This window comes from Mustela nigripes, chromosome 9 (assembly GCF_022355385.1).
Source record: "Mustela nigripes isolate SB6536 chromosome 9, MUSNIG.SB6536, whole genome shotgun sequence".
Lineage (NCBI taxonomy): Eukaryota > Metazoa > Chordata > Mammalia > Carnivora > Mustelidae > Mustela > Mustela nigripes.
Window position 1 is genome coordinate 49,527,080 of NC_081565.1, and position 23,263 is coordinate 49,550,342.

A 23,263-nucleotide genomic window follows, 5' to 3' on the forward strand; every position below is an offset into this window, starting at 1 on the left:
GATCATGACCTGAGCCGAAGGCAGCGGCTTAACCCACTGAGCCACCCAGGCGCCCCCCCTCAGCGTGTTTTGTCTGGGGCCTTCCCATCATTTGTCTTGCCCTTCTGTGTGTCACCTAAAGGACGTTCACTGGCATGCTTTCTTTTCTTTGTGCCATGGCATTAATGGTTAGCTCTCCTGTGGTCAGTAAGCATTCTGTTAGCAAACGGCTAATGGTCGTGTAGAGCCAGTCAGAGCACGTGCGCTCCCTTCCCAGATGAACCCCATCAAAGGGGTCTTGGCAGAAAGCACTAAGAACGTGGTGTGGTCAGCTTTCAGGCAGAAAGCCCTCCAGGTGCCCCTTCAGTCCATGGGGCATTGTGGTTGGTTATTTTCTTGCTAAATTCATTCAGATTAGCCAGTCCCATCATTTCTTTGCTTTCTTCGGCTTCATTGTTTCCAGGTTAGACCCAGTGCGGTTAAATGGAAGTAGACTTAGGTATGTGTAGTCAATCCCTGCTCAGGGCCTTTTGCTGCTCGCGGTGGCTAAGCTTCTCCCAGAGTCACCAGGGTCCGACCGCCACAGGAAACACCCCGCCTGCCTAACAGTGTCCTCATAAGCGAGACAGCAGCGGGCCCTTAGCCAGCGTCTGCTACTTGAGTAGAGTAAGTGGACAGCCAGCCCTGACAGGTCACTTTAGAAAAAAAGCTCTTGGGGGATCTTTGGGCTACAGGGGTCCATGGGGGAGGTGTTCACCTTCAAAATGATAAGCAGAAATATTTCACAAATTTTTTTTTATTTTTGACCCCCTTCAACCATTTCTCTCACCCTCTAATTCCCTGCTTCTTGCAACTACTATCTATTCTGTGTGTCTTAGATTCCACATGTAGGAGAAAGCATATGGTATGTATCTTCTTTCATTTAGCCTAATGCCCTCAAGATCTGTTTATGTTATCACAAATGGCAAGATTTCATTCTTTATGGTTGAATAATAATCTATGATATATATATATATATATATATATATATATATATATACACACACACACACACACGCATACATGAAATAGCATCCATGGTACATATTATCTCTATATATCACACTTATTCTATCCATTCATCCACTGATGGCCATGTAGATTGTGTGCATGTTTGTTATAAATAATGCAGTGAATATGGGGGTACATATGTCTTTTTGAGTTAGCATTTTCATTTTCTTTGGATAAATTCTACCCAGAAGTGGAATTGCTGGTTCATATGGCAGGTCTGTCGTCCATTTTTTGAGGAATAACCCTGCTGTTTTCCATAGTGACTGCATCAATTTATATTCCCACCAACAGTGTACAGGAGTTATCTTTTCTCCATATCCTTGCCAACAGCTGTTGTCTTTTTTAAAAAATTTTTATTTTTTTATTTTTATTTTTTTAAAGATTTTATTTATTTGACAGAGAGAGATCACAAGTAGACGGAGAGGCAGGCAGAGAGAGAGAGAGAGAGAGAGAGAGAGAGAAGCAGGCCCCCTGCTGAGCAGAGAGCCCGATGCGGGACTCGATCCCAGGACCCTGAGATCATGACCTGAGCTGAAGGCAGCGGCTTAACCCACTGAGCCACCCAGGCACCCCGCTGTTGTCTTTTTGATAATAACCATTTTAACAGATGTGAAGTAATAGCTCATTGTGGTTTTGATTTGCATTTTCTTGACAAGTAGTGATCATGTACTAAGATGCATTTTCATGTACCTGTTGGCCATCTATATATCTTTTGGGAAAAATATCTATCCAGATCTTCCACACATTAAAATTTTTTTTTTTTTTTTTGCTATTGAGTCACAATAATTCCTTATATAAAGATACACACACACACACACACAGATCTTAAAGGTTTTATTTATTTGAGAGAGAGAGAGAGCGTGAGTGAGACAGCGTGAAAGGGGCGAGAGTCTGAGGGAGAAGCAGACTCCCTGCTGAACTGGGAACCCAATGCAGGACTTAATCCTGGGACTCTAGGATCATGACCTGAGCTGAAGGCAGTTGCTTAACCAACTGAGCCACCCAGGTCCCCCTCATTATTTATTTTGGATAGTAGCTCCTTATTAGATTTACGATTAGCAAATATTTTCTCCCATTCAGTAGCTTGCCTTTTTATTTTGTTGATGCTTTCCTTTGCTGTATAGAAGCTTTTAGTATGATGTTGTATTGCTTATTTTTGCTCTTGTAGTTTTTGCTTTTCATGTCAGATTAAAAAAGAAAACCAGTAATGCTTATATCAAAGGACCTTATTACCTATTTTTTTTTTTTGAGAGAGAAAGAGTACAAATGGGGGGAGGGGCAGAGGGAGAGAGAGAGAGAATCTCAAGTAGGCTCCACGCTCAGTGTGAAGTCCAACACAGGGTTTGATCTCATGACACTGAGGTCATGACCTTAGCCGAAATCTAGAGTCAGATGCTTAACCGACTGAGCCACCCAGGTGCACCTGCTTATGTTTTGTGATAAGAATTTTATGGTTTCAGATGTTCAAGTCTTTAATCCATGAGTTAATTTTTGTGTATGGGGTAAGATTGTGGTTAATTTTCCTTCTTTTGTATGTGGCTGCCTAGTTTTCCCAACCTTATTTATTAGAGACTGTCCTTTCCTTACCACCTATTCTTCTGTCTTTGTAGAAAACTCGTTGACCATATATATAGCAGTTTAATTCTGGGTTTCTGTTTTGTGCAATTGATCAATGTCTGTTTTTATGCCAACACTGTATACTGTTTTGATAAGCTTTTTTTCTTTTTCATTTATTTGAGAGAGAGAGAGAGAGAAAGTACAAGATGGGGGAGGGTCAGAAAGAGAAGCAGACTCCCAGCTGGGCAGGGAGTCTGATGTAGGGCTTGATCCCAGGACTCTGGGACCTGAGCTGGACGGCCACTTAAACAACTGAGCCACCCAGGCCCCCCATTGCCTGTAGCTTTTTAATCGAGTTTGAAATTAGGGATCATGGGCCCTCCAGCTTTTTTGTCTTAAGATTGTTTTGGCTATTTGTTTTGTTTTGTAGTTTCATAGAAATTTTAGGATTATTTGTTCTAGTTCTGTGAAAAATGCCATTGGAATTTTGATAGGGATTGCATTTCATCTGTATGTTGCTTTGGGCAATATGGACCTTCTATCAATATTCATTTTTCCAATCCATAAGCACAGAATATCTCTCCATTTATTTGTGTCATCTTCAATTCTTTCACAAATGTTTTCTAGTTTTCAATGATCACCTCCTTGGTTAAATGTATTCCTAGGTATATTTTTCATTTTAATGCAATTGTAACTGGGATTGTTTTCTTCATTTCTCTTCGATAGTTTGGTGCCGATTTTTGTATGTTGATGTTGTATCCTGCAACTTACTGAATTTGCTTATTATAATAGGTTTTGATAGAGTCCTTAGGGTTTTCTATACACAGTAGCATGTCATTTTTACTTTTCCTTTTTTAATTTTGGATGCCTTTTATTTCTTAATTGTTCTAGCTAGGACTTCTTATCCTATGTAAAAGATGGGGAGAGTGGGTGTCCTTCTCTTGTTTCTGATCTTGGAAGAAAGGTTTTCAGTTTTGTACCATTGAGGAAGATGTTAGCTGTGGACTTGTCATATATGGCCTTTATTATGCTGATGTACATCCCCTTTTACCCATTTTTTCCCCCTCCAATGAACTTAAAAGATTTTTTTTTTTAAAATCAGCATACAATGTATTATTAGCCCCAGGGGTACAGGTCTGTGAATTGCCAGGTTTACACACTTCACAGCACTCATCATATCACATACCCTACCCAATGTCCATAACCCAGCTACCCTCTCCCTACCCCCTCCCCCCGGCAACCCTCAGTTTGTTTTGTGAGATTAAGAGTCTCTTATGGTTTGTCTCCCTCCCGATCCCATCTTGTTTCATTTATTCTTCTCCTACTCCCAAACCTCCCATGTTGCCTCTCAACTTCCTCATATCAGGGAGATCATATAACTGTCTTTCTCTGATTTATTTCACTAAGCATAATACCCTCTAGTTCCCTTTTACCTACTTTTTAAAGTTTTTTTTTTTTTTTTGTATTATGAATGGGTACTGAATTTTGTCAGATGGTTTTTCTGCATCTATTGAGATATGATTTTTATCCTTCGTTTTGTTGAACATGGTGTATGTATCACATTGATCAATTTGCGGATGTTGAACTATCCTTGCATCTGAGGTAAACTGCATCTGCTCAAGCTGTAGGATTCTTTTTATATATTTTTGAATTTAGCTGGTGAAAATTTTGCTGGGGGTCTTTGTATCTATGTTCAGCAGGGATACTGGAGTGTAATTTACTTGTGCCTAGCTTTCAGTTAATGTTCTTAAGGTTCATTTCTATTGTAGCATGTATAGAATTTCAATCCTTTTAAAGGCTGGCTAATACTCTATTGTAAGTATATACTACATCTGTTTATCCAACCGTCTGTCAATGGATTTTTGGTTGTTTGTGCCTTTAGGCTATTGTGATGCTACTTGTGAACATTAGTGTACATATATTTGTACAAATATATTTGTTCAAATACTTGCTTTCAGTAGTTTTGAGTGTGCATCTAGTAGTGAAATTGCTGGATCTTATGGAATTCTATGTTCAGTATTTTGAGAAACTGCTACACTGGTTTCTACAGTAGCTGTACCATTTTACATTACCACCAATAGTGCATAAAGTTCCAATTTCCCCACATTTCCACCAACGCTTGTTATTTAATTTTACTTTTAAAAATAATGAAGTGGCATCTCATTATAATTTTAATTTGCATTTCTCTAATTGCTAGTGATGTTGAACATCTTTTTATGTGTGTATTGTCCATTTGTACGTCTTCTTTGGAGAAATGTTTATTCTAGGTTTTGTGTTTTGTTAAATTGTAGTTCTCTTCTTTATATTTTGGATATTAATCCTTCATCAGATTTATGATTTGTAAGTATTTTCTCACATTCTGTGGGGATAGTGTCCTTTGATGAAGACAAGCTTTCAATTTTGATGACATCCAGTTGATCCAATTTTTATTTGATTAATTGTGCTTTTTGTGTCCTTTCAAAAAAAAACATGGCCAAGCCAGTATTATGAAGCTTCTTCATTTCTTTTTAGAGTTTATACTTTTAACCCTAACATTTAAGTCTTTGATCCATTTCAAGTTAATTTTGGCACATAATTAAAATAAGGATCCAACTTTCTTCTCTAGCATGTATTTACCCAGTTTTCTCAGCGCCATTTGTTGAAAAGCTGTATTTTTCCTCATTGAATGATCCTGGCACACTTCATCTGGTCATATATACAAAGGTTTATTTCTGGGCTCTCTATTCCATTCCCTTGCACTGTATGCCAGAACTACACTGTTTTGATTACTGTAGCTTTGTAGTAAGTTTGGTATCAGGAAGTGTGAAGCCTCTAACTTTGTTCTTTTTCAAGAAATTTTTTTTTTTTTTTTTTTTTTTTTTTTTTTTTTTTTTTTGGATATTCAGTCTCTTGATACTCCATCTGAATTTTTGGTTGGATTTTCTTATTTCTGCATAAAGTTCTTGGGATTTTGAATCTCTGGATCAATTTGAGCTATACTGACATCTTAATAAGTTTTCTAGTCCATGAACACAGGATGTTCTTTCGTTTCTTTTGGTCATCTTTAATTTCTTTTAGTAATGTTTTGTAGTTTTCAGTGTACAAGTCTTTCACCTCCTTGGTTAAGTTTATAAGTAGAATGCTGTTCTTTTTTGTTTCTGGCACTTTAGAGCTAAGTTTATTTTTTTAAATTTTGGTTAGTTGACCTACAGTTCAACATTGGTTTCAGCAGTAGAGTTCAGTGGTTCATCATAACCACCCAGTCCTTATCCAAACAAATACCTTCCTTAATACCTATTGTCCATCTATCCCATTCCCCAAAGACCTCCTTCCATCAACCCTGTTTTCTATAGTTAAGAGTCTCTCATGATTTGTTCCCCCCCCCTCTTTTGTTCCCCTTCCTGAATGTTCACCTCTTTTGTTTCTTAAATTCCATATATGAGGAAACTGTATGGTATTTGTCTTTCTCTGATTAACTTATTTTACTTAGCATAATATATTCTAGTTCTGTCCATGTTGTTGCAAATGGCAACATTTCATTTTGATGGCTGAGTAGTATGATTTTCTTATATAACTTGAAATATATGTTGTATATATATTATATATCATGCTATATATCAAATTATATATAAAATATATAAGGAATACATAATTTTAGATCATAATTCATATATAGATATGCAACTGATTTCTATTGATTTTTGTATCTTGCAACTTTGTTGAGTTCATTTATTAGCTCCAAGAGGTTTCTTCTGGTGTTGGTATTGGGATTTTTAGGGTTTTTACAGAAGAGATTGTGTCATCTATAACAGAGATAATTTCACTTCTTTTCTAACTTGTGTGACTTTTCTTTTTCTTGCCTAATCACTCTGAACTTCAAATACTATGTTGAATGGAAGTGGTGAACATTGCATTCTTGTCTTCTTCCTCATCTTAATAGGGAAAGTTTTTAGTCTTCTCTACTGACTGTGATAGCTATGGGTTTTTTTAGCTGTGGGTTTTTCATCTATGGTGTTTATTATTATTATTTTAAAAGATTTTCTTTATTTGACAGAGACACAGTGAGAGAGCAAACGCAAGCAGAGAGAGTGGAAGAAGGGAGAAGCAGGCTTCCTGCCAGGCAGGGGCAGGGAGCCCAATGTGGGGCTCAATCCCAGAACCCTAGGATTAGGACCGGAGCCAAAGGCAGACGCTTAATGACTGAGCCACCCAGGTGTTCCTATGGTGTTTATTATTTTGAGGTAGTTTCTTTTTATTACTAGTTTTTTGAGTTTTTATCACAAAAGAATTTTGAATTTCATCAAAGGCTTTTTCTGCATCCGTTGAGATCATGCGGTTTTTTTCCTTTTATCATTTTAATATGGTATAATGGTATTATCATGGTTATTATATGTTGAACCATCCTTATATTACAAGAATAAATCCTACCTGAAGGTTTGTAATCCTTTTAATATGCCCCTATACTTCATTTGCTATTGTTAGTTTTTCTTGTATTGTCTTCCTCTGGCTTTGGTATCAGAATAATCCTGGCCTCACAGAACCAGTTAGGGAGTGCTAGTACTCCTTCCCTTTCAATTTTTAGGAGGGATAAATGTAGGTATAAATTCTTAAATATTAGGTAGAATTCACCAGTGAGGACATCTGGGCCAGGGCTTTTCTTACCGATTGGATTTCCCTATTAGTTACAGGTCTATGTGTATTTTTACTTCCTTACAATGTGGTCTTATTTTGTGTGTTTCTAGGAAATTGTCTGTTGCATCTAGGGTATTCAGTTTGTTGGTGTACCACTGTTCATAGTACTAATGTATTACCACTTTTATTTCAGATTTTAATAATTTGAATTTTCTGGGTTTTTTTTTCCCCCCTTAATGTAGCTAAAAGTTGGTTCATCTTGTAGATCTTCTGGAAGAACCAACTTTTGGTTTCATTGATTTTTCTTTTATTTACAGATATTATTGTCTTTATTATTTCCTTTCTTCTAGCAGCTTTGAATAGTTTGCTTTTGTTTTATTTCTTTAACACCAGAAGTTGGGTTGTTTTTGGAAGTCTTTCTTTTTTAATGTAAGCATTTATAAATACATTCTTTTTCTCTGAGCACTGTGTCTTCTGCATCCTGCATTTTCACTTGTTTCAAGGTATTTTCCCAATATTTGTGAATTTTTCTTCTTAAATAACAGTTGAAAAAACATCTCTCCCAGTTTTTGTACACAGACTCTGTGCCTGGGCACTCCTTCATTGATTAGCTGGGTGTGCTCTGAGCCTAGGCATCAGCCTGCAATGAAAGCTTAGGTTATGTTCAGGTCTTTACTGTGATCATGTGTCTTGCCTGGGCCTTGCATGTAGTTTTCTTAATATGTCTCCTTTCTAATGTCTTTATTTCCTAAGGCATCTCACCCCACGTCCTCAGGGCCTTTGGTGGTCTATTTAATGTCTTTATAATTTCTTGGCCCAGGTGTCTGCAGGTCTGTAGTCCCCCTTCAGCTTTCACAAGCAGTGGCTGCCTCCCCACCGCTTGAGATCTTAATTGAGAAGAGACCCTTCCTTTAGGTGGTTCCCCGCTAGGTTAGAACACTGCAGATAGGCTTTTCTGTACTCCTTATGGATGGAGGGAGGGAAATGAACTGCTGATGCCTTTGGGCTGAGACTGTGCCATGCTGAGGAGAGGGTGGGGAAGGATGAATGAGAATGCTTTTTTGAAGGTAGATTTTAATTTCAGCGTTTGCTTGGTTATTATGGGCTTTTACTCCTCTAGGGTAATTTCAGCCAGTTTCTGGTTGGTTTTTAATGTTTTTAATGTTTTTATGGGGGAATGGGAACTTAGGGCTACCTAGTACATCTAGTCATTTTGCTAATGTTCCTTGACTACAACTGGAAATTACTCACTGCTGATTTGACTTGTGCCCATTGACACGCTGAAACTGCTCTTCACAGGTTGCCAGTAACTGTCACTCAAGTTTCCTTGAGTACCAGATAATGTTTACCTTTTCTTGTTTGTTCTTTCTGATCCATTTTGATACCTAGATCCTTCTTTCCCTTCTGGAAACTCCTTTGTTACTTTTTGTGAATATATTTTTTTTCTACTCATTAAATTATCTTTTCCCTGCTTCTGTTTCTGCCCATTAATTAGTGTTCCCAAAGGTTCTAGCCTGTGCCTTTCTTCATCTCCTGCTTTCCCTCCTCTACATCCAACTGCTGAGTGAAAATATCTAATTGGATATTACACATATTAAACATGTTCAAAACAATTTCTTACCCAATTCACCCTCTTATTTCTGTTTTCCTACCTAGTTGTTCAGTCCATTTACACATGTGTCCGTTTCCTCCTCCTCTATGATATCCAAGCACTACTGAAGTCATGGGTCTCATACTTTGATAGAATCTCTTCTATGAGATCTCTCCAGTTCCATTGCTTTCATTGCTTTTAGCACCATTTCTCCAGTAGATTCAGTTTCTTTTCTCCAGTCTTGTCATTTCTCAATACTATGCTGCTAAATATATAATCTTTTAAAAGCCAACCAGGTGGCATTCATAATAAAATCTAAACTCCTCCTAGAGCATACAAGATGACTCATGATCTGGCACCTGTTGTCCAGCCATGTTTCTATTTCAAACGTTCTGGGGCTGTTTTCAGTTTCATTCCTTCATATATGCTTGAATAGAACACATCCCCCACCCAAGACAGGTGCCTCATAAATGTATGTCAGGTTAAAAGAAGAAAGTTGAAGTATTACGTAAAGCCATGATGTTAGAGCTGAGAAAATGGTCTTAGTTTTAGACTTTAAAGAGGTAGGCACATGAAAGAATAGATATTTGCATGACACTATTCTGAAAGGATTTTCTTGTCAGAGACAATTACCATTTTCATTCTCACAGGAGTGGAAGGTGGAGGTTTGAAGGGCATCCATAGCTTGAAGCACATCCCAACTCTATCACCAATAGGAAAATATCAACAGGATTGTGAGATTGTAATACTTCAAGTCTTGCTATTCTTCAAAGGGTGGTCCTTGGACCCATAACACTGGCATCACCTTAAAGCTTTTAGAAATCCAGCATGGATGAACAAAGATAGATCAACACTGTGAGAAACTTCAAAAAGAGATAGAAGTGAAAGAGCTGAAGAACACAGTAAGTAAAACTGATAAATATACTAGAGGGGTTCAACAACACACTAGATGAAGCAGAAGGACCAGTCACTTCAAAAACAGGCAGTGGAACTCATCAGAGGAGCAAAAAGAATGAAATAACTGCGAAGACAGTTACAAGACTTACGGGACAACAGAAGGTGAACCAATATTTCCATCACAGAGGATAAAGAAGGAGCAGAGAGAAAAAGGAGAAGAAAACTTACTTTAAGAAATCTAACCTGGGGAAAGAAGAAAGGAACCAGATAATCAGAGCCAGGAAACCCCAAGAATTCCAAAGAAGATGAATCTAAAGAGACCCACACTAAGACCCATTATAATTAATATGTCAAAAGTTAAAGATAAGGAGACTATTAAAAATAGTAAGAAAAAAGACCCCAACAAGCATATCAGGAAACTCTGATAAGACTATCAGCAAATTTATTTATTTTTTTTTTAGCAAAAACATTGACATATACTGTGTCATTGTCTTCTGACCTGCACCTGGCAGAAAGAAAAAACTTCCAACCAGGAATACTCTACCTAGCAAAGTTATTTTTTCAGACAGACAAAAGCTAAAGGAATTCACCATCAATCAGCCTTAGAACAAATGTTAAAAGAGGATATATTTCATAAAAACATCTTCAGTAGCAAAAGAAGAAAAAATATCAAAGGGTTAGCTTCATGCTAAAAACACAGGACACTAATTAGTAACTGAAAACATGAAAGTAAAAACTCACGGGTAAAGGTAAATATACAGAAAAAGTAGTGGATTGATACTTAAACCTAGATGAAGTGTAAAAGACAAAAGTAGTAAAAATAACTGCAATAATTAGTTAAAAATATGTAAAATATCACATGAAAAACAAAATGGGGAGAGAGTAAAAAGAGCTTTAGAATAGAATCAAACTTAAATTGTTATGAACTTAAAGATTGCTATAGATATGCTGCTATATGTACACCTCATGGTAACCACAAAACAAAAGCCTGTGGTGGATACACAAAAAGTAAAGAAATCAAAGCATATCAATAAAGTCATCAAACCACAAAGGAAGAAAGGAAGAGATAGGAACTATAAAAAAGCAGTAAGTACAAACATACCAATTATGTTAAGTGTGAATCTGTTATAAATGCTCTAATTAAAACACAGCATGATTTAATGGACGAAAAAAACCAAGACCCATCTAAATGCTGCCCCTAAGAACCTCACTTCAGAAGCAAAGACACACTGAAAGTGAATGGATGGAAAAAATAATCCATGTACATGGAAACCAAAGGAGAGCACTGGTTGCTGTGCTTAGAGCAGGCAAAACACATTTGAGAACAAAGATTGGCATTACATATCATTTGTAAATACTTACACACCCAACATAGGAATACCTATATATATAAAGCAAATATTAACAGATCTAAAGGAAGAAACTGACAGTAATACAGTAGTGGGGACTTTAACACCCCACTTAACATGAACGGATAAATCATCCATAAAGAAAATCAGTAATGAAACATTTTTAAACAACATTTTTGACCAAATGGACTTGACAGATGTGTGTGTGTGCACTCTGAACTACATGTGAAACATTCTCCACGATAAATCATATACTAGGCCAAGAAAATTCACAAATTTTCTTGGAAAATTTTCTTGGAAGTTTTGTGGAAACTTCACAAATATGTAAGGATTAAAGATGTTATTGAACAACTAAGGGGTCAAAGAAGATATTAAAAGAGAATAAAAACTTGGAGACAAATGGAAATGTAACATACCAAAACTTAAGGGATGCCACAAAAATGGTTCAAAGAGGAAATTTCATAGCACTAAATGCCAACCTCGAAAAACAAAAATCTCAAACAACCTAACTTTACATTCAAAGAACAGAAAATGAACAAATGATGCCCAAAGTTAGTGGGTAGAAAGAAATAACAATGAGCAGAGTAGAAACAGAAAAGATTATGAAACTAAAATTTCGTTCTTTGAAAAAAAAAACCACAAAACCTGACAAACCTTTAGCTAGCATCACCAAAAACTAGAAGACTGAAAATCAGAAATGAAATAGCTGTTACAACTGATAACACAAAAAATATAAAAGATTATGAGACTATTATTATAAAACTTCAACAAATTAGACAACCCAGAAGAAATGAATTTCTACAAACCAAGACTGATTCCTGAAAAAAAGAGAAAAAAACCTGAACAGATTGATTATTAGTTTGATCTCTTTATTAGTAATCAAAACCTCCCAATAAACAAAAGTCCAGGACCAAATAGCTTCATCGGTGAAATCTACCAGACATTCAAAGCAGAAATAATAATCCTTTTCAACCTTTACCTGAAACTCTAAGAGGAGTGAATGCTTTCAAACTCATTTTATAAGACCTGCATTACTAACACCAGAAAAGGACACAAGAATCTCTGATGAACATAGATGCCAAAATCCTCAACAAAATATTAGCAAACCAAAAATACACTGAAAAGATCATGCACCACAATCAGTGAGGATTTATTCCAAGGATGTAAGTATGGTTCAACATCTGCAAATCAATTAGTATGGCACACCACATTAACAAAATGAAGGATAAAAGTCCTTCAATAGATGGACTCAATAGATGCAAAAGAAAGTATCCAACAAAAGTCAATATCCCATTTGTGATTTAAAAACTCTCAACAAGGGGCGCCTGGGTGGCTCAGTGGGTTAAGCCACTGCCTTCGGCTCAGGTCATGATCTCAGGGTCCTGGGATCGAGTCCTGCGTCGGGCTCTCTGCTCGGCAGGGAGCCTGCTTCCTCCTCTCTCTCTCTCTCTGCCTGCCTCTATGCCTACTTGTGCTCTCTCTCTGTCAAATAAATAAATGAAATCTTTGGAAAAAAAAAAACCAACTCTCAACAAAGTGGGCAGAAACAACTGGGTGACAGAGGCTGTTTGTCTTAGACTTAGGCATAAGGAGTCTGGCTCATGTCAGCTAACAAGCAAACCAATTCTTGTGGAGGCCTTGCTACTCTTCCTACTTAGAGTCACAGTGCAGCAGTGCCTCTTCCTAGGGGGCTGGCCAGATTTGCACCATTATGAGGACCTGCTGTGTATCTTGTTTAAAAGGCATTTAGGAGGGACTTCTACTCTTGATTTGGAAGATGTGGCGTGGGAAGATCCTCCCATGGACACATTGAAACAACAATTACATTTATGCAACTAACTGTGTAAACAACCCGAAGACTGCTTCCACAGCTAGTCATGGAGAGAAGGGCACATCAAAAAGGGTAGGAGAGATCCGAAGGGGCACGTGTACCTGAATGTTTATAGCAGCAATGTCCACAATAGTGAAGCTATGGAAAGAACCTAGATGTCCATCAACAGATGAATGGATAAAGATGTGGTATATGTATATATACAATGGAATACTATGAAGCCATCAAAAAAAATGAAATCTTGCCATTTGCAATGATATGGGTGGAACTAGAGGGTACTATGCTGAGCAAAATAAGTCAATCGGAGAAAGACAATTATCATCTCCCTGATTTGAGGAAGTTGAGAGGCAACATGGGGGGTTTGGGGTAGGAAAAGAATAAATGAAACAAGATGGGATCGGGAGGGAGACAAACTATAAAAGACTCAATCTCACAAAACAAACTGAGGGTTGCCAGGGGCAGGGAGCTAGGGAGAGGGTGGTGGGGTTATGGACATTGGGGAAGGTATGTGCTAGGGTGAGTGCTGTGAAGTTTGTAAACCTGGTGATTCATAGGCCTGTACCCCTGGGGCTAATAATACATTATATGTTAATTAAAAAAAGCGTAGGAGGGGCAGTCAGGAACTAAACCCCCAGTGTGACTAACCACAAATGAGAGGGACATCATAAGCATGGAGAAGTGAGAGGGATCAGACCCCACACTAGGTACCCCTGACCCTGGAGACCAGCACTGGATGTACAGTCTGTCTTTGAAAATCAGCAGACTTAGGGACACCTGGGTGGCACAGTAGGCTGGGTCTGCCCTCGGCTCAGGTCGTGATCCTAGTGGCCTGGGATCTAGTCCTGCATCGGGCTCCCTGCTCAGCGGGTAGTTTGCTTCTCCCTCTCCCTCTGCTGCTTCCCTTGCTTGTGCTCTCTGTCAAATTTTAAAAAAAATCTTAAAAACAAATTACCAGGCTTAGCTCTAGGAGAGCAGGAGGGTGATAGAGAACTGAGTCCCTGTCTTTAAAGAGCCAACATGCTAAATAACTGGCCTAAGACAAGCACAGAAGCAGCTGTTTGAAAAGCAACTGTAGTATATTTGAAGTTTATTGACTAATCTTAGAATGTTAATTGACTAATCATAGAATGTGCTGGAGGAGCAGGGATTTGCAGATTTATCTGGGAAAAAAAAAGTGCTGTGGGCACCATTTTTCTTGACATCTTTTTTTTTTTTTTTTTTAAGATTTTATTTATTTATTTGACAGAGATCACAAGTAGGCAGAGAGGCAGGCAGAGAGAGAGAGAAAGAGGAGGAAGCAGGCTTCCTGCCAAGCAGAGAGCCCGATGCGGGACTCGATTCCAGGACCCTGAGATCATGACCTGAGCCAAAGGCAGAGGCTGAACCCACTAAGCCACCCAGGCACCCTTTCTTGACATCTTCTAACTGAATGCTTGGGGGATCCAGCTAACAACACCTCATTTACCTTGCTAGCTCTGCATGACCCATCCTGGCATTCTTCTGCACACCCAACATACCAGCCAAGACTGGTATCCCTCTAGAGCAGCTCCTGCCCCATGGCACCTGGCAGGCAACCTTGGCAGGGACTGGTGCAACTCCACAGTGACTCCTACCCTGGGAAGGGGATGGATAAACCCTTCACACCAAGGTACCTGTAGTTTGTGCAGCTGGAGCTCTTAGCTGGCTGCACAGAGAGAAAACTCTGTCCTTTGGTGTGCCTGCAGCTGTGGCAGAGGCTAATTACAGACAGCTGAGTGCCAGCCTACCTATCAAGATGGCCACAGTGCCTGCTGCTGGGTCTCTGAACAGCTTTAACCCTGGCCAGTGCACTTAAAACAGGCAAAGCAGGTCATTGTAGCTGGCTGGCCTCAAGGCCAGTCCCACCCACCAATGTATCTAAAGCAATCACAGCCAGAACAGGAGGGTGCACACAGCCCTTTACCCCTGGAGTAACTGGTTCTGATTACCTGGGGGAATAGTGTTATAGGGGACTACAGTATCTCTTAAGACCAGGAGCTGTAGATGACCTTCTTAATACACAGAAATAAACACAGAGCGTTAGATAAAATGAGACAGGAATAGGTCTTAAATGAAAGAACAAGATAATACCATAGACAAAAATTTTAATGAAACATAATATGGCTGATAATGAGTTTAAAGTAATAGTGGCAAAGAGACTAGACTTGAGAAAAGAGATGAGCTCAGTGAAAATTTCAACAAAAAGACATAAGATAAAAAAAACAAAAACAACCCTCAAGCACTAAAATGAAAAATATGCTAAAGAGAATCAACAGATTAGAAGATGGAGAAGAATGGTTCAGAGATCTGGATAACCAAACTGAAGAGCAAAAATTAAAAAAGTGAGAAAACAGGTTAAGGATCTTCCAAGGAGGAAGGAACAGAAAACTTCCTAGACATCCAAGTCTAGGAAGCAGATCCCCAAATAAGAGGAACCTAAGGAGGTTCACACCAAGACATGCAATAATTAAAATGGCAAAGATGAAAGATAAAGAATCTTAAAAAAAAAAAAAAACAAACTATTTCATAAAAGGGAAATCTCAAGGCTATCAGCTGATTTTTTTAGCAGAAACTTTGCAGGCCTAAAGAGCATAGCATGACATATTCAAAGTGCTGAATGGAAAAAACATCCACAACAAAGAATACTTGGCAAGGTTATTGCTGAAAATTGAAGGAGAGAATGAGAGTTTTCTAGGCAAAATAAAGAGTTCATCACTAAACCAGCTTTACAAGTAATGTTAAAGGGAATTTTTTAAGTTGGAAGAAGGGGTCATACTAGAAAAACACTTTCCTGGTAAAAATGAATATATAGTAAAGGTAGTAGATAATTACTTAGAAAGCCAGTGTCGAGTTTAAAACATGAAAGTAGTAAAATCAGTTACAATTATCTATAAAAATTAATCAAGGGATTCACAAAATAAAAAGATGCAAATGATATAATATACATAAAATTGGCATGGAAATAAAAATTTAGGGGCTTTAGGATATGTTTGAACTGAAGTGATCATAAAATTAATATAGACTGTTAAATACCTAGGATGTTATATATGAATTCAATGGTAACTACAAAGTAAAAACCTATAATGTATACACAAAAAATAAAGAGAAAGGAATCTAAGCATATAACACTAAAGAATGCCATCAAACTGTAAGGAAAGGGAGCAGAAGATGAACAGAAAGGAACTAGAAAAACAAAATGGCAATAAGAACATAACTATAAAGTACTCATTAAAGAAATTGAGGAAGACACAAAGAAATGGAAAAATGTTCCATGCTCCTGGATTGGAAGAATAAATATTGTGAAAATGTCTATGCTACCTAAAGCAATCTACACATTTAATGCAATTCCTATCAAAGTACCATCCATCTTTTTCAAAGAAATGGAAAAATAATGCTAAAATTTATATGGAACCAGAAAAGACCTCGAATAGCCAAAGGGATATTGAAAAAGAAAGCCAATGTTGGTGGCATCACAATTCCGGATTTCAAGCTCTATTACAAAGCTGTCATCATCAAGACAGCATGGTACTGGCACAAAAACAGACACATAGATCAATGGAACAGAATAGAGAGCCCAGAAATAGACCCTCAACTCTATGGTCAACTAATCTTTGACAAAGCAGGAAAGAATGTCCAATGGAAAAAAGACAGCCTCTTCAATAAATGGTGCTGGGAAAATTGGACAGCCACATGCAGAAAAATGAAATTGGACCATTTCCTTACACCACACACAAAAATAGACTCAAAATGGATGAAGGACCTCAATGTGCGAAAGGAATCCATCAAAATCCTTGAGGAGAACACGGGCAGCAACCTCTTCGACCTCTGCCGCAGCAACATCTTCCTAGGAACAACACAAAAGGCAAGGGAAGCAAGGGCAAAAATGAACTATTGGGATTTCATCAAGATCAAAAGCTTTTGCACAGCAAAGGAAACAGTTCACAAAATCAAAAGACAACTGACAGAATGGGAGAAGATATTTGCAAACGACATATCAGATAAAGGACTAGTGTCCAGAATCTATAAAGAACTTAGCAAACTCAACACCCAAAGAACAAATAATCCAATCAAGAAATGGGCAGAGGACATGAACAGACATTTCTGCAAAGAAGACATCCAGATGGCCAACAGACACATGAAAAAGTGCTCCATATCACTCGTCATCAGGGAAATACAAATCAAAACCACAATGAGATATCACCTCACACCAGTCAGAATGGCTAAAATCAACAAGTCAGGAAATGACAGATGCTGGCGAGGATGCGGAGAAAGGGGAACCCTCCTACACTGTTGGTGGGAATGCAAGCTGGTGCAGCCACTCTGGAAAACAGCATGGAGGTTCCTCAAAATGTTGAAAATAGAACTGCCCTATGACCCAGCAATTGCACTATTGGGTATTTACCCTAAAGATACAAATGTAGTGATCCAAAGGGGCACATGCACCCGAATGTTTATAGCAGCAATGTCTACAATAGCCAAACTATGGAAAGAACCTAGATGTCCATCAATAGATGAATGGATAAAGAAGATGTGGTATATATACACAATGGAATACTATGCAGCCATCAAAAGAAATGAAATCTTGCCATTTGCGACAACGTGGATGGAACTAGAGCGTATCATGCTTAGCGAAATAAGTCAAGCAGAGAAAGACAACTATCATATGATCTCCCTGATATGAGGAAGTGGTGATGCAACATGGAGGCTTAAGTGGGTAGGAGAAGAATAAATGAAACAAGATGGGATTGGGAGGGAGACAAACCATAAGTGACTCTTAATCTCACAAAACAAACTGAGGGTTGCTGGGGGGAGGGGGTTTGGGAGAAGGGGGTGGGATTATGGACATTGGGGAGGGTATGTGTCAATGGAACAGAACAGAGAGCTCAGAATTAGACCCATGCATATATGGTCAATTTATGACAAAGGAGCCATGAATATACAGGGGGAAAGGACAGTCTCTTTAATAAATGGTGCTGGAAAAACTGGGAAAGCCAGATAAAAAAAAATGAAATTGAACTACTCTTACATCATAAAGAAAATTGCACTCAAAATGTTAAACTTGAACATAATTTTTGAAATCACAGAAATCCAAGAACACATAGGCAGTAAGCTCTTTGACATCATTCTTGGCAATTATGTGTTGGAATCTGACATGAAAAGCAAAGGCAACATGAGGAAAGTAAACAAGTGGGACTACATCAGCAAAGGAAGCCATCTGCAAAATGAAAAGGCAACCTACTGAATGGGAGAAGATATTTGCAAATCATCTAAGGGGCTACTATCCAAAATACATTGAGCGCTTTTACAACTCAATAACAGAAAACCAAAAAATGCAATTTTAAAAAGGCAGAGGATCTGAATAGATATGTTCCCCAAGAAGATATACAGATGGTCAACAGGTCATGAAAATGTGCTCAAGCTTACTGAGCATCCGTGAAATATAAATCAAAACCACAGTGAGATATCACCTCATACCTGTTAGAATAGCCAGTACCAAAAAGACAAGAAGTAAGTGTTGATGAGGATGGGGAGAAAAGGGAACCATTGTGCACTGTTGGTGAGAAAATAAATTGGTGCAGCCATTATAAGAAACAGTATCTAGGTTCCTCAAAAATTTAAAGTAGAACTACCATATCAACCAGAAATTCTATTTCTGGGTATCTATCAAAAAAAAAAAAATGAAAACACTAACTTGAAAGGATACATAGCCCCCATGTTCATTGCAGCATTATTTGCAACAGTCAAGATATAGAACAACATAAGTATCCATCAGTGGATGAATGGATAAAGGAAATATGGCACGTGCACATGCACACACACGCATACACACACAGAATATTATTCAGCCATAAAAATGATCTCTCGCTATTAGTGATGGCATGTATAGACCTTGAGGACATGAAAGTCAAGTAAGACAAAGACAAAGACAAATACTGTGTAGTTTCATATGTGGAATTTAAACAACCCCTCCCTCCAAACCATAATAAATGCAGAGAATACTGTTGGTTGCCAGAGGTGGTGGTGGGGGTAAGTGAAATATGTGGAGGGGCTGAAACGGTACAAACCTCCAGTGATAAAATATACATGTCCTGGAGATGGAAGGTACAGCATGGTGACTATAGTTAATATTACTCTCTTGTATATTTTAAAGTTGCTAAGAGTCGATCTTAAAATCTCATCACAGGAAAAATTTTTTTCCTAAGTAGGTATGGTAACAGATGTTAGACTTATTGTGATCATTTGGCAATGTATATAGATATCCAATCATAGGTTATATACCTGAAATTAACCTAATGGGTATATGTCAATTATACCATGATAAAAAAAAATCATTATCCAAGGCTCTGCTCCAGACCTGCCATATCAGAATTTGCATTTCTAACAAGATCCACAAGTGAGTCACATTAAAGCTTGAGACATACTTGTCTAGAAAGATTTAGAAGAAAGAGGATGAGAGTGTTGTTTGAAGGGAAGGAAGGGGGAAGGACTTTTTTTCTCTTTTGGAGGAAGGAATCACTGAGAATGATCAATATAGACAATGTATGTCCCTTTTAGTGACCTCAGTGATATGGTGCAGAAACATCTCTCGTGTGAAGCCAGGTCTGTTCCTAATTGTAATTTTACAAACTGCCAGTAAGCCTTGAGGGTCTAGAAGCTGAGCTGCCTTGGGCAGAATGAAAGCTAGCAGAAGTGGGCTTTTCCAGGTAAGAGAAAGATGATATCCCCCAGGCATCAGAGCAAAAGGGAGCTCATACCTCTTTGATTATGAAGCACATACATTAGGTCACTGGAAATGAGGGGGGGGGGTGTTGGTAAAGGTGCCAAAAAGGAGTCTCATGGCCGAGTGTGTTGGCTGGCCAGCGTTGAGCATTATCCCGGACTCACCTGGGACACAAATGGCCTATGGACTGAAAGTGAATTCTGTGGCCAGATTTCCTCCAAATAACATTTGATCTTCATTAGAGATGGCCACAATGTATTAACTTAATGGGAAGTTCAAGGGCTTGTTTTCCAAAGAATGCACCTCAGGGTGGGTATGGAGAAACATGAACACTGTAATGTATAGATAGCCAGTTCCAACACGTTTTGAGTTGCTGGCTGCCCAAAACATTCAGTCATATTAGTTCGTACACATACACAGAGAATTAAGAGTGCTGTGTAGTTTTGGGCCATCCCAGGAGGCCAGGCTCAATGGCTTGTTTCAGCTACCAACCAGTGAGAAACTATGCCTGGCAGAATAAGTTCAGCCCATGAATCAGTCCCAGACTCTGACGGACAACAGTTGTCGCCACACAGCTAGAGGGAAGGGTACTATCTGATTAGCAGGGCAGGCCGCTCTTAGACGCTAAGTAGGTCCCCTGTAGGTTCTGAACACAGACTTTGAAAGAAACGGAGTGTAAGCCATCATGTCACTTCTGCCAAGCACCACACTGGATTGCCTTTTTTTTTTTTTTTTTTAAGTCCCAACAACATTTTAAAACAGATGAGTATGAAAGATGGACACTGGGCAGGTGAATTGATTGACAGATGGGATGTGAAGGGTCTGACATCACAGAGGATGGGGCAGTGGTGGCCTTTTACTTCCTACCGTGGCTGGGTCTGCACCTTTAGACTTATCTTTCAAATAAAATCCTCTTACCTGGCCCCAGCTGGAAAAAGCCCACTCCACGCAGAGCTGCTGGTTGCAGGCCTGGGTGTCTACTGGCCGTTTGGCGAGCTGTGTGCACAGATCATTGGACACAGGGGTGGAGATCCCAGAGGCTTTCAGCTTCTGGCAGGTCACCCGGCGGGTCTGGACACCTCCCCCACAGCTCCGGGTACAGGCCGACCAGGAGGTCACCATCCACCTGGGCAGAGGAAGAGCAAAGGGTCAGGCTTGGGCAGAGGAATGATGCCATATCGTCTCAGAAATGGAGCCTGAACATCTCCTTATTCTCACCACATAGCTACTAATCTTGGGGCATGGCCCTTTTCATGGTACACATGGAGTGAAAGGCTGAAAATGGTCCCCCAAAAGATCTGATGTAGATATCAGATCCCCAGAAGCTGGGACTGATACCATATTCAGACAAACGGACTTTGCAGACTTAGTGAAGGACTTTGAGATGCGATTATCCTACATTCTCTGCCTTCACAAATGTCCTTAGAAGAGGAAGAGAGATTAGAGGAGGAGAAAGTGTGACTACAGAGGCAATGGCTGGTGTGACATGGTCATAAGCCGAGGGATGCCTGGGGCCACTGAAAGTCAGCAAGGCTTGAGGAAGTACCAGGGGTTGCAGCCCAGCCGACGCCTTGATTTTGGACTTCCGGCCTTCCAAACTGTGAGCAATAAATGTCTATTCTTTGTAGCCACCACATTTGTGGTAATTTGCAGCCACAGAAAACAAATACCCTTTGGAAACTGACTGCAAAGCTGCATCTTGAAAGAGTGGTCTGAGCATCACTTGTCTCCCCGGCCCCAAATCCATGAGCCTGCAGAGGGAACGCTCTGGGAAGATAGTCCTGTAGCTTAGTTATGCTGCACTGTGGTTCTGGGACTTCCTGAAGCCAGCCAGGTGTGTGGAGGAAGGGGGACGCGCTCCTAGGGAAGTCAGATCCATACTGTGTCTCTGGCTTTCCCCCGAGTCAGTGTTTCGTCTGCTAGTACTCACTCTCTTTTCTACCTTTCCTTAACCCACGCCTCACTGGATTTTGTTGAATCCCTGGGAAACAGGCTAAGTTCCTTCTGGCTTTGTGCAACAGTTTCCCACCTCCACAAGTCATGGGGCATAGGCCCTACACTTGCTCGTGGGCTGCCTATGGGGAGACTGTCATTACTCAGGATGTTAGGTTCCGGCTACAGTCTGGGCCATCAGAAGTGAGATGGGCCAGGACTGCGGAAATAGCTTTTCTCACAAGGCCCAGCTAGAATTTGGGAAACACACTGAAATCCTTGGTCCAGATACAACCCTGTAGGGGGTCTCTGTGCATGTTTGCACCTAGGGCTAGTTTTCAAAAAGAAGGGGAAAAGGGGACAGTGTGGGGGAGACAGAAAAGAGCATTCTTGGGTTTTAATGCCCGAGACAGAGTTTATCTAAATGAAATGGTAAAACAGCCGCCAGGGTCCAAGCTGGACTTCCCTGCCCTATTCACAGACAACCAGGGCGACCCTTGTTTGTGTTCAGAGAAGGCTGCTGAGGTGCCTGAGAAACGTGGCCGGGAAACCAGTCAAAGGTGGACCTGTGGCCACTTTCTGGTCCCATGGCACCACACGTGGCTCCCAGGAGAGGCAAGTAGCAGAGACAGGGAGCCAATTCCTTTTGAATCCGGAGCTGTGACTTATAAAGTTTGCTGGAGCCTCCCTGCTCCATCGGCGCTGGAGAGAGAGGACTGTGTGCAGGTCTCCAGTGCACAGGAGCAGAGCCACTTTGGAAGCCGGCACGAGGTGTTGCAAGGCTCCTGGGGGCACTGAAACCCAAGCTGACACAGCCATTGTTTCATTTGCAGGAATAAATGAGGCTGATTGACTCTGAACATCACCACAGCAAATCAAAAGACCCTCGGCAGGTCCAAGACTTCGTCTTCATTTCAAATAGCTTGGCGAGGGCAGTCCTCCAGCCCCTCATATCCCCGGTGAATGTCAGGCCTGCATTTCAATCAACTTTTATTTCCAAATATACATTTCAGCAATTTTTCAGGAGTTGGGGTCGGGGGTGGGGAGGTTTGAGAAAGGAGAGGTATGGCTATGTTACAGTTCAGGAAGGGTATAAAAGGACATTAATCATTCCCATGGAAACCTTCCCGTCAGCAAGTCAAACTGCTGATATTAATGAGCGTGTTTCATATTTCATTGAGTCTCTCCTGGTTTCAGCTGCTCCTTATGACTCAGCTGGCAAAACACAAAGCGGGTGTCTGAGTCGTGTAACAAAGTCCCCCAGACAGGTAGGAAGGGGGCATCGCGAGGCCCAGCCAAGTCCCCCCAGGCTCGGGATGCCACGCTGGTGCCAACTCTAAGCCCATTCAGTACCCCTTCAGCTACGGCCAGCAAACTGGGGGTAGGAGGCTCTGTGGGACTCACAGCTTCTCAGAGCTGGAAGAGGCAGAGACAGAGGTGGTTACTCTGGGACCAGAGGCCAGAAGCTCTATCCAACATGGAGGCAAATACAGAAAATGAAGATGTGTTTTGCCTTAATGCAGGATGCAACCCTTTGAAGAAGAGGGTAACATTTCCTCACCTAGAGTACTGAGTAGCACTGTTTCTGAAGTTTGAAGAAAGGGGAGAGTCTGGGATCAAGGCCAGTAACCCCTCTGCCCTCAGCACCTCAGCTGCAAACACAGTTGTCCTCTTATAGACTAGAGAGCAAATTTTCTTTTTCTTCTCTCTTCTCTTTTCTCTTTCCT

At 39.9% G+C, this 23,263-nt stretch overlaps 1 protein-coding gene across 1 annotated transcript in view; it reads right to left on the reverse strand.

Moving 5' to 3' along the window:
- The window catches only part of ADAMTSL1 (ADAMTS like 1), a 381,590-nt gene that overhangs the window by 4,264 nt on the left and 354,063 nt on the right, over nt 1-23,263 (reverse strand). The window contains exon 26 of the mRNA XM_059411591.1: nt 20,523-20,730. Within this exon, the coding sequence (XP_059267574.1) occupies nt 20,523-20,730 (208 nt within the window). The remainder of the gene's footprint in view (nt 1-20,522; nt 20,731-23,263) is intronic.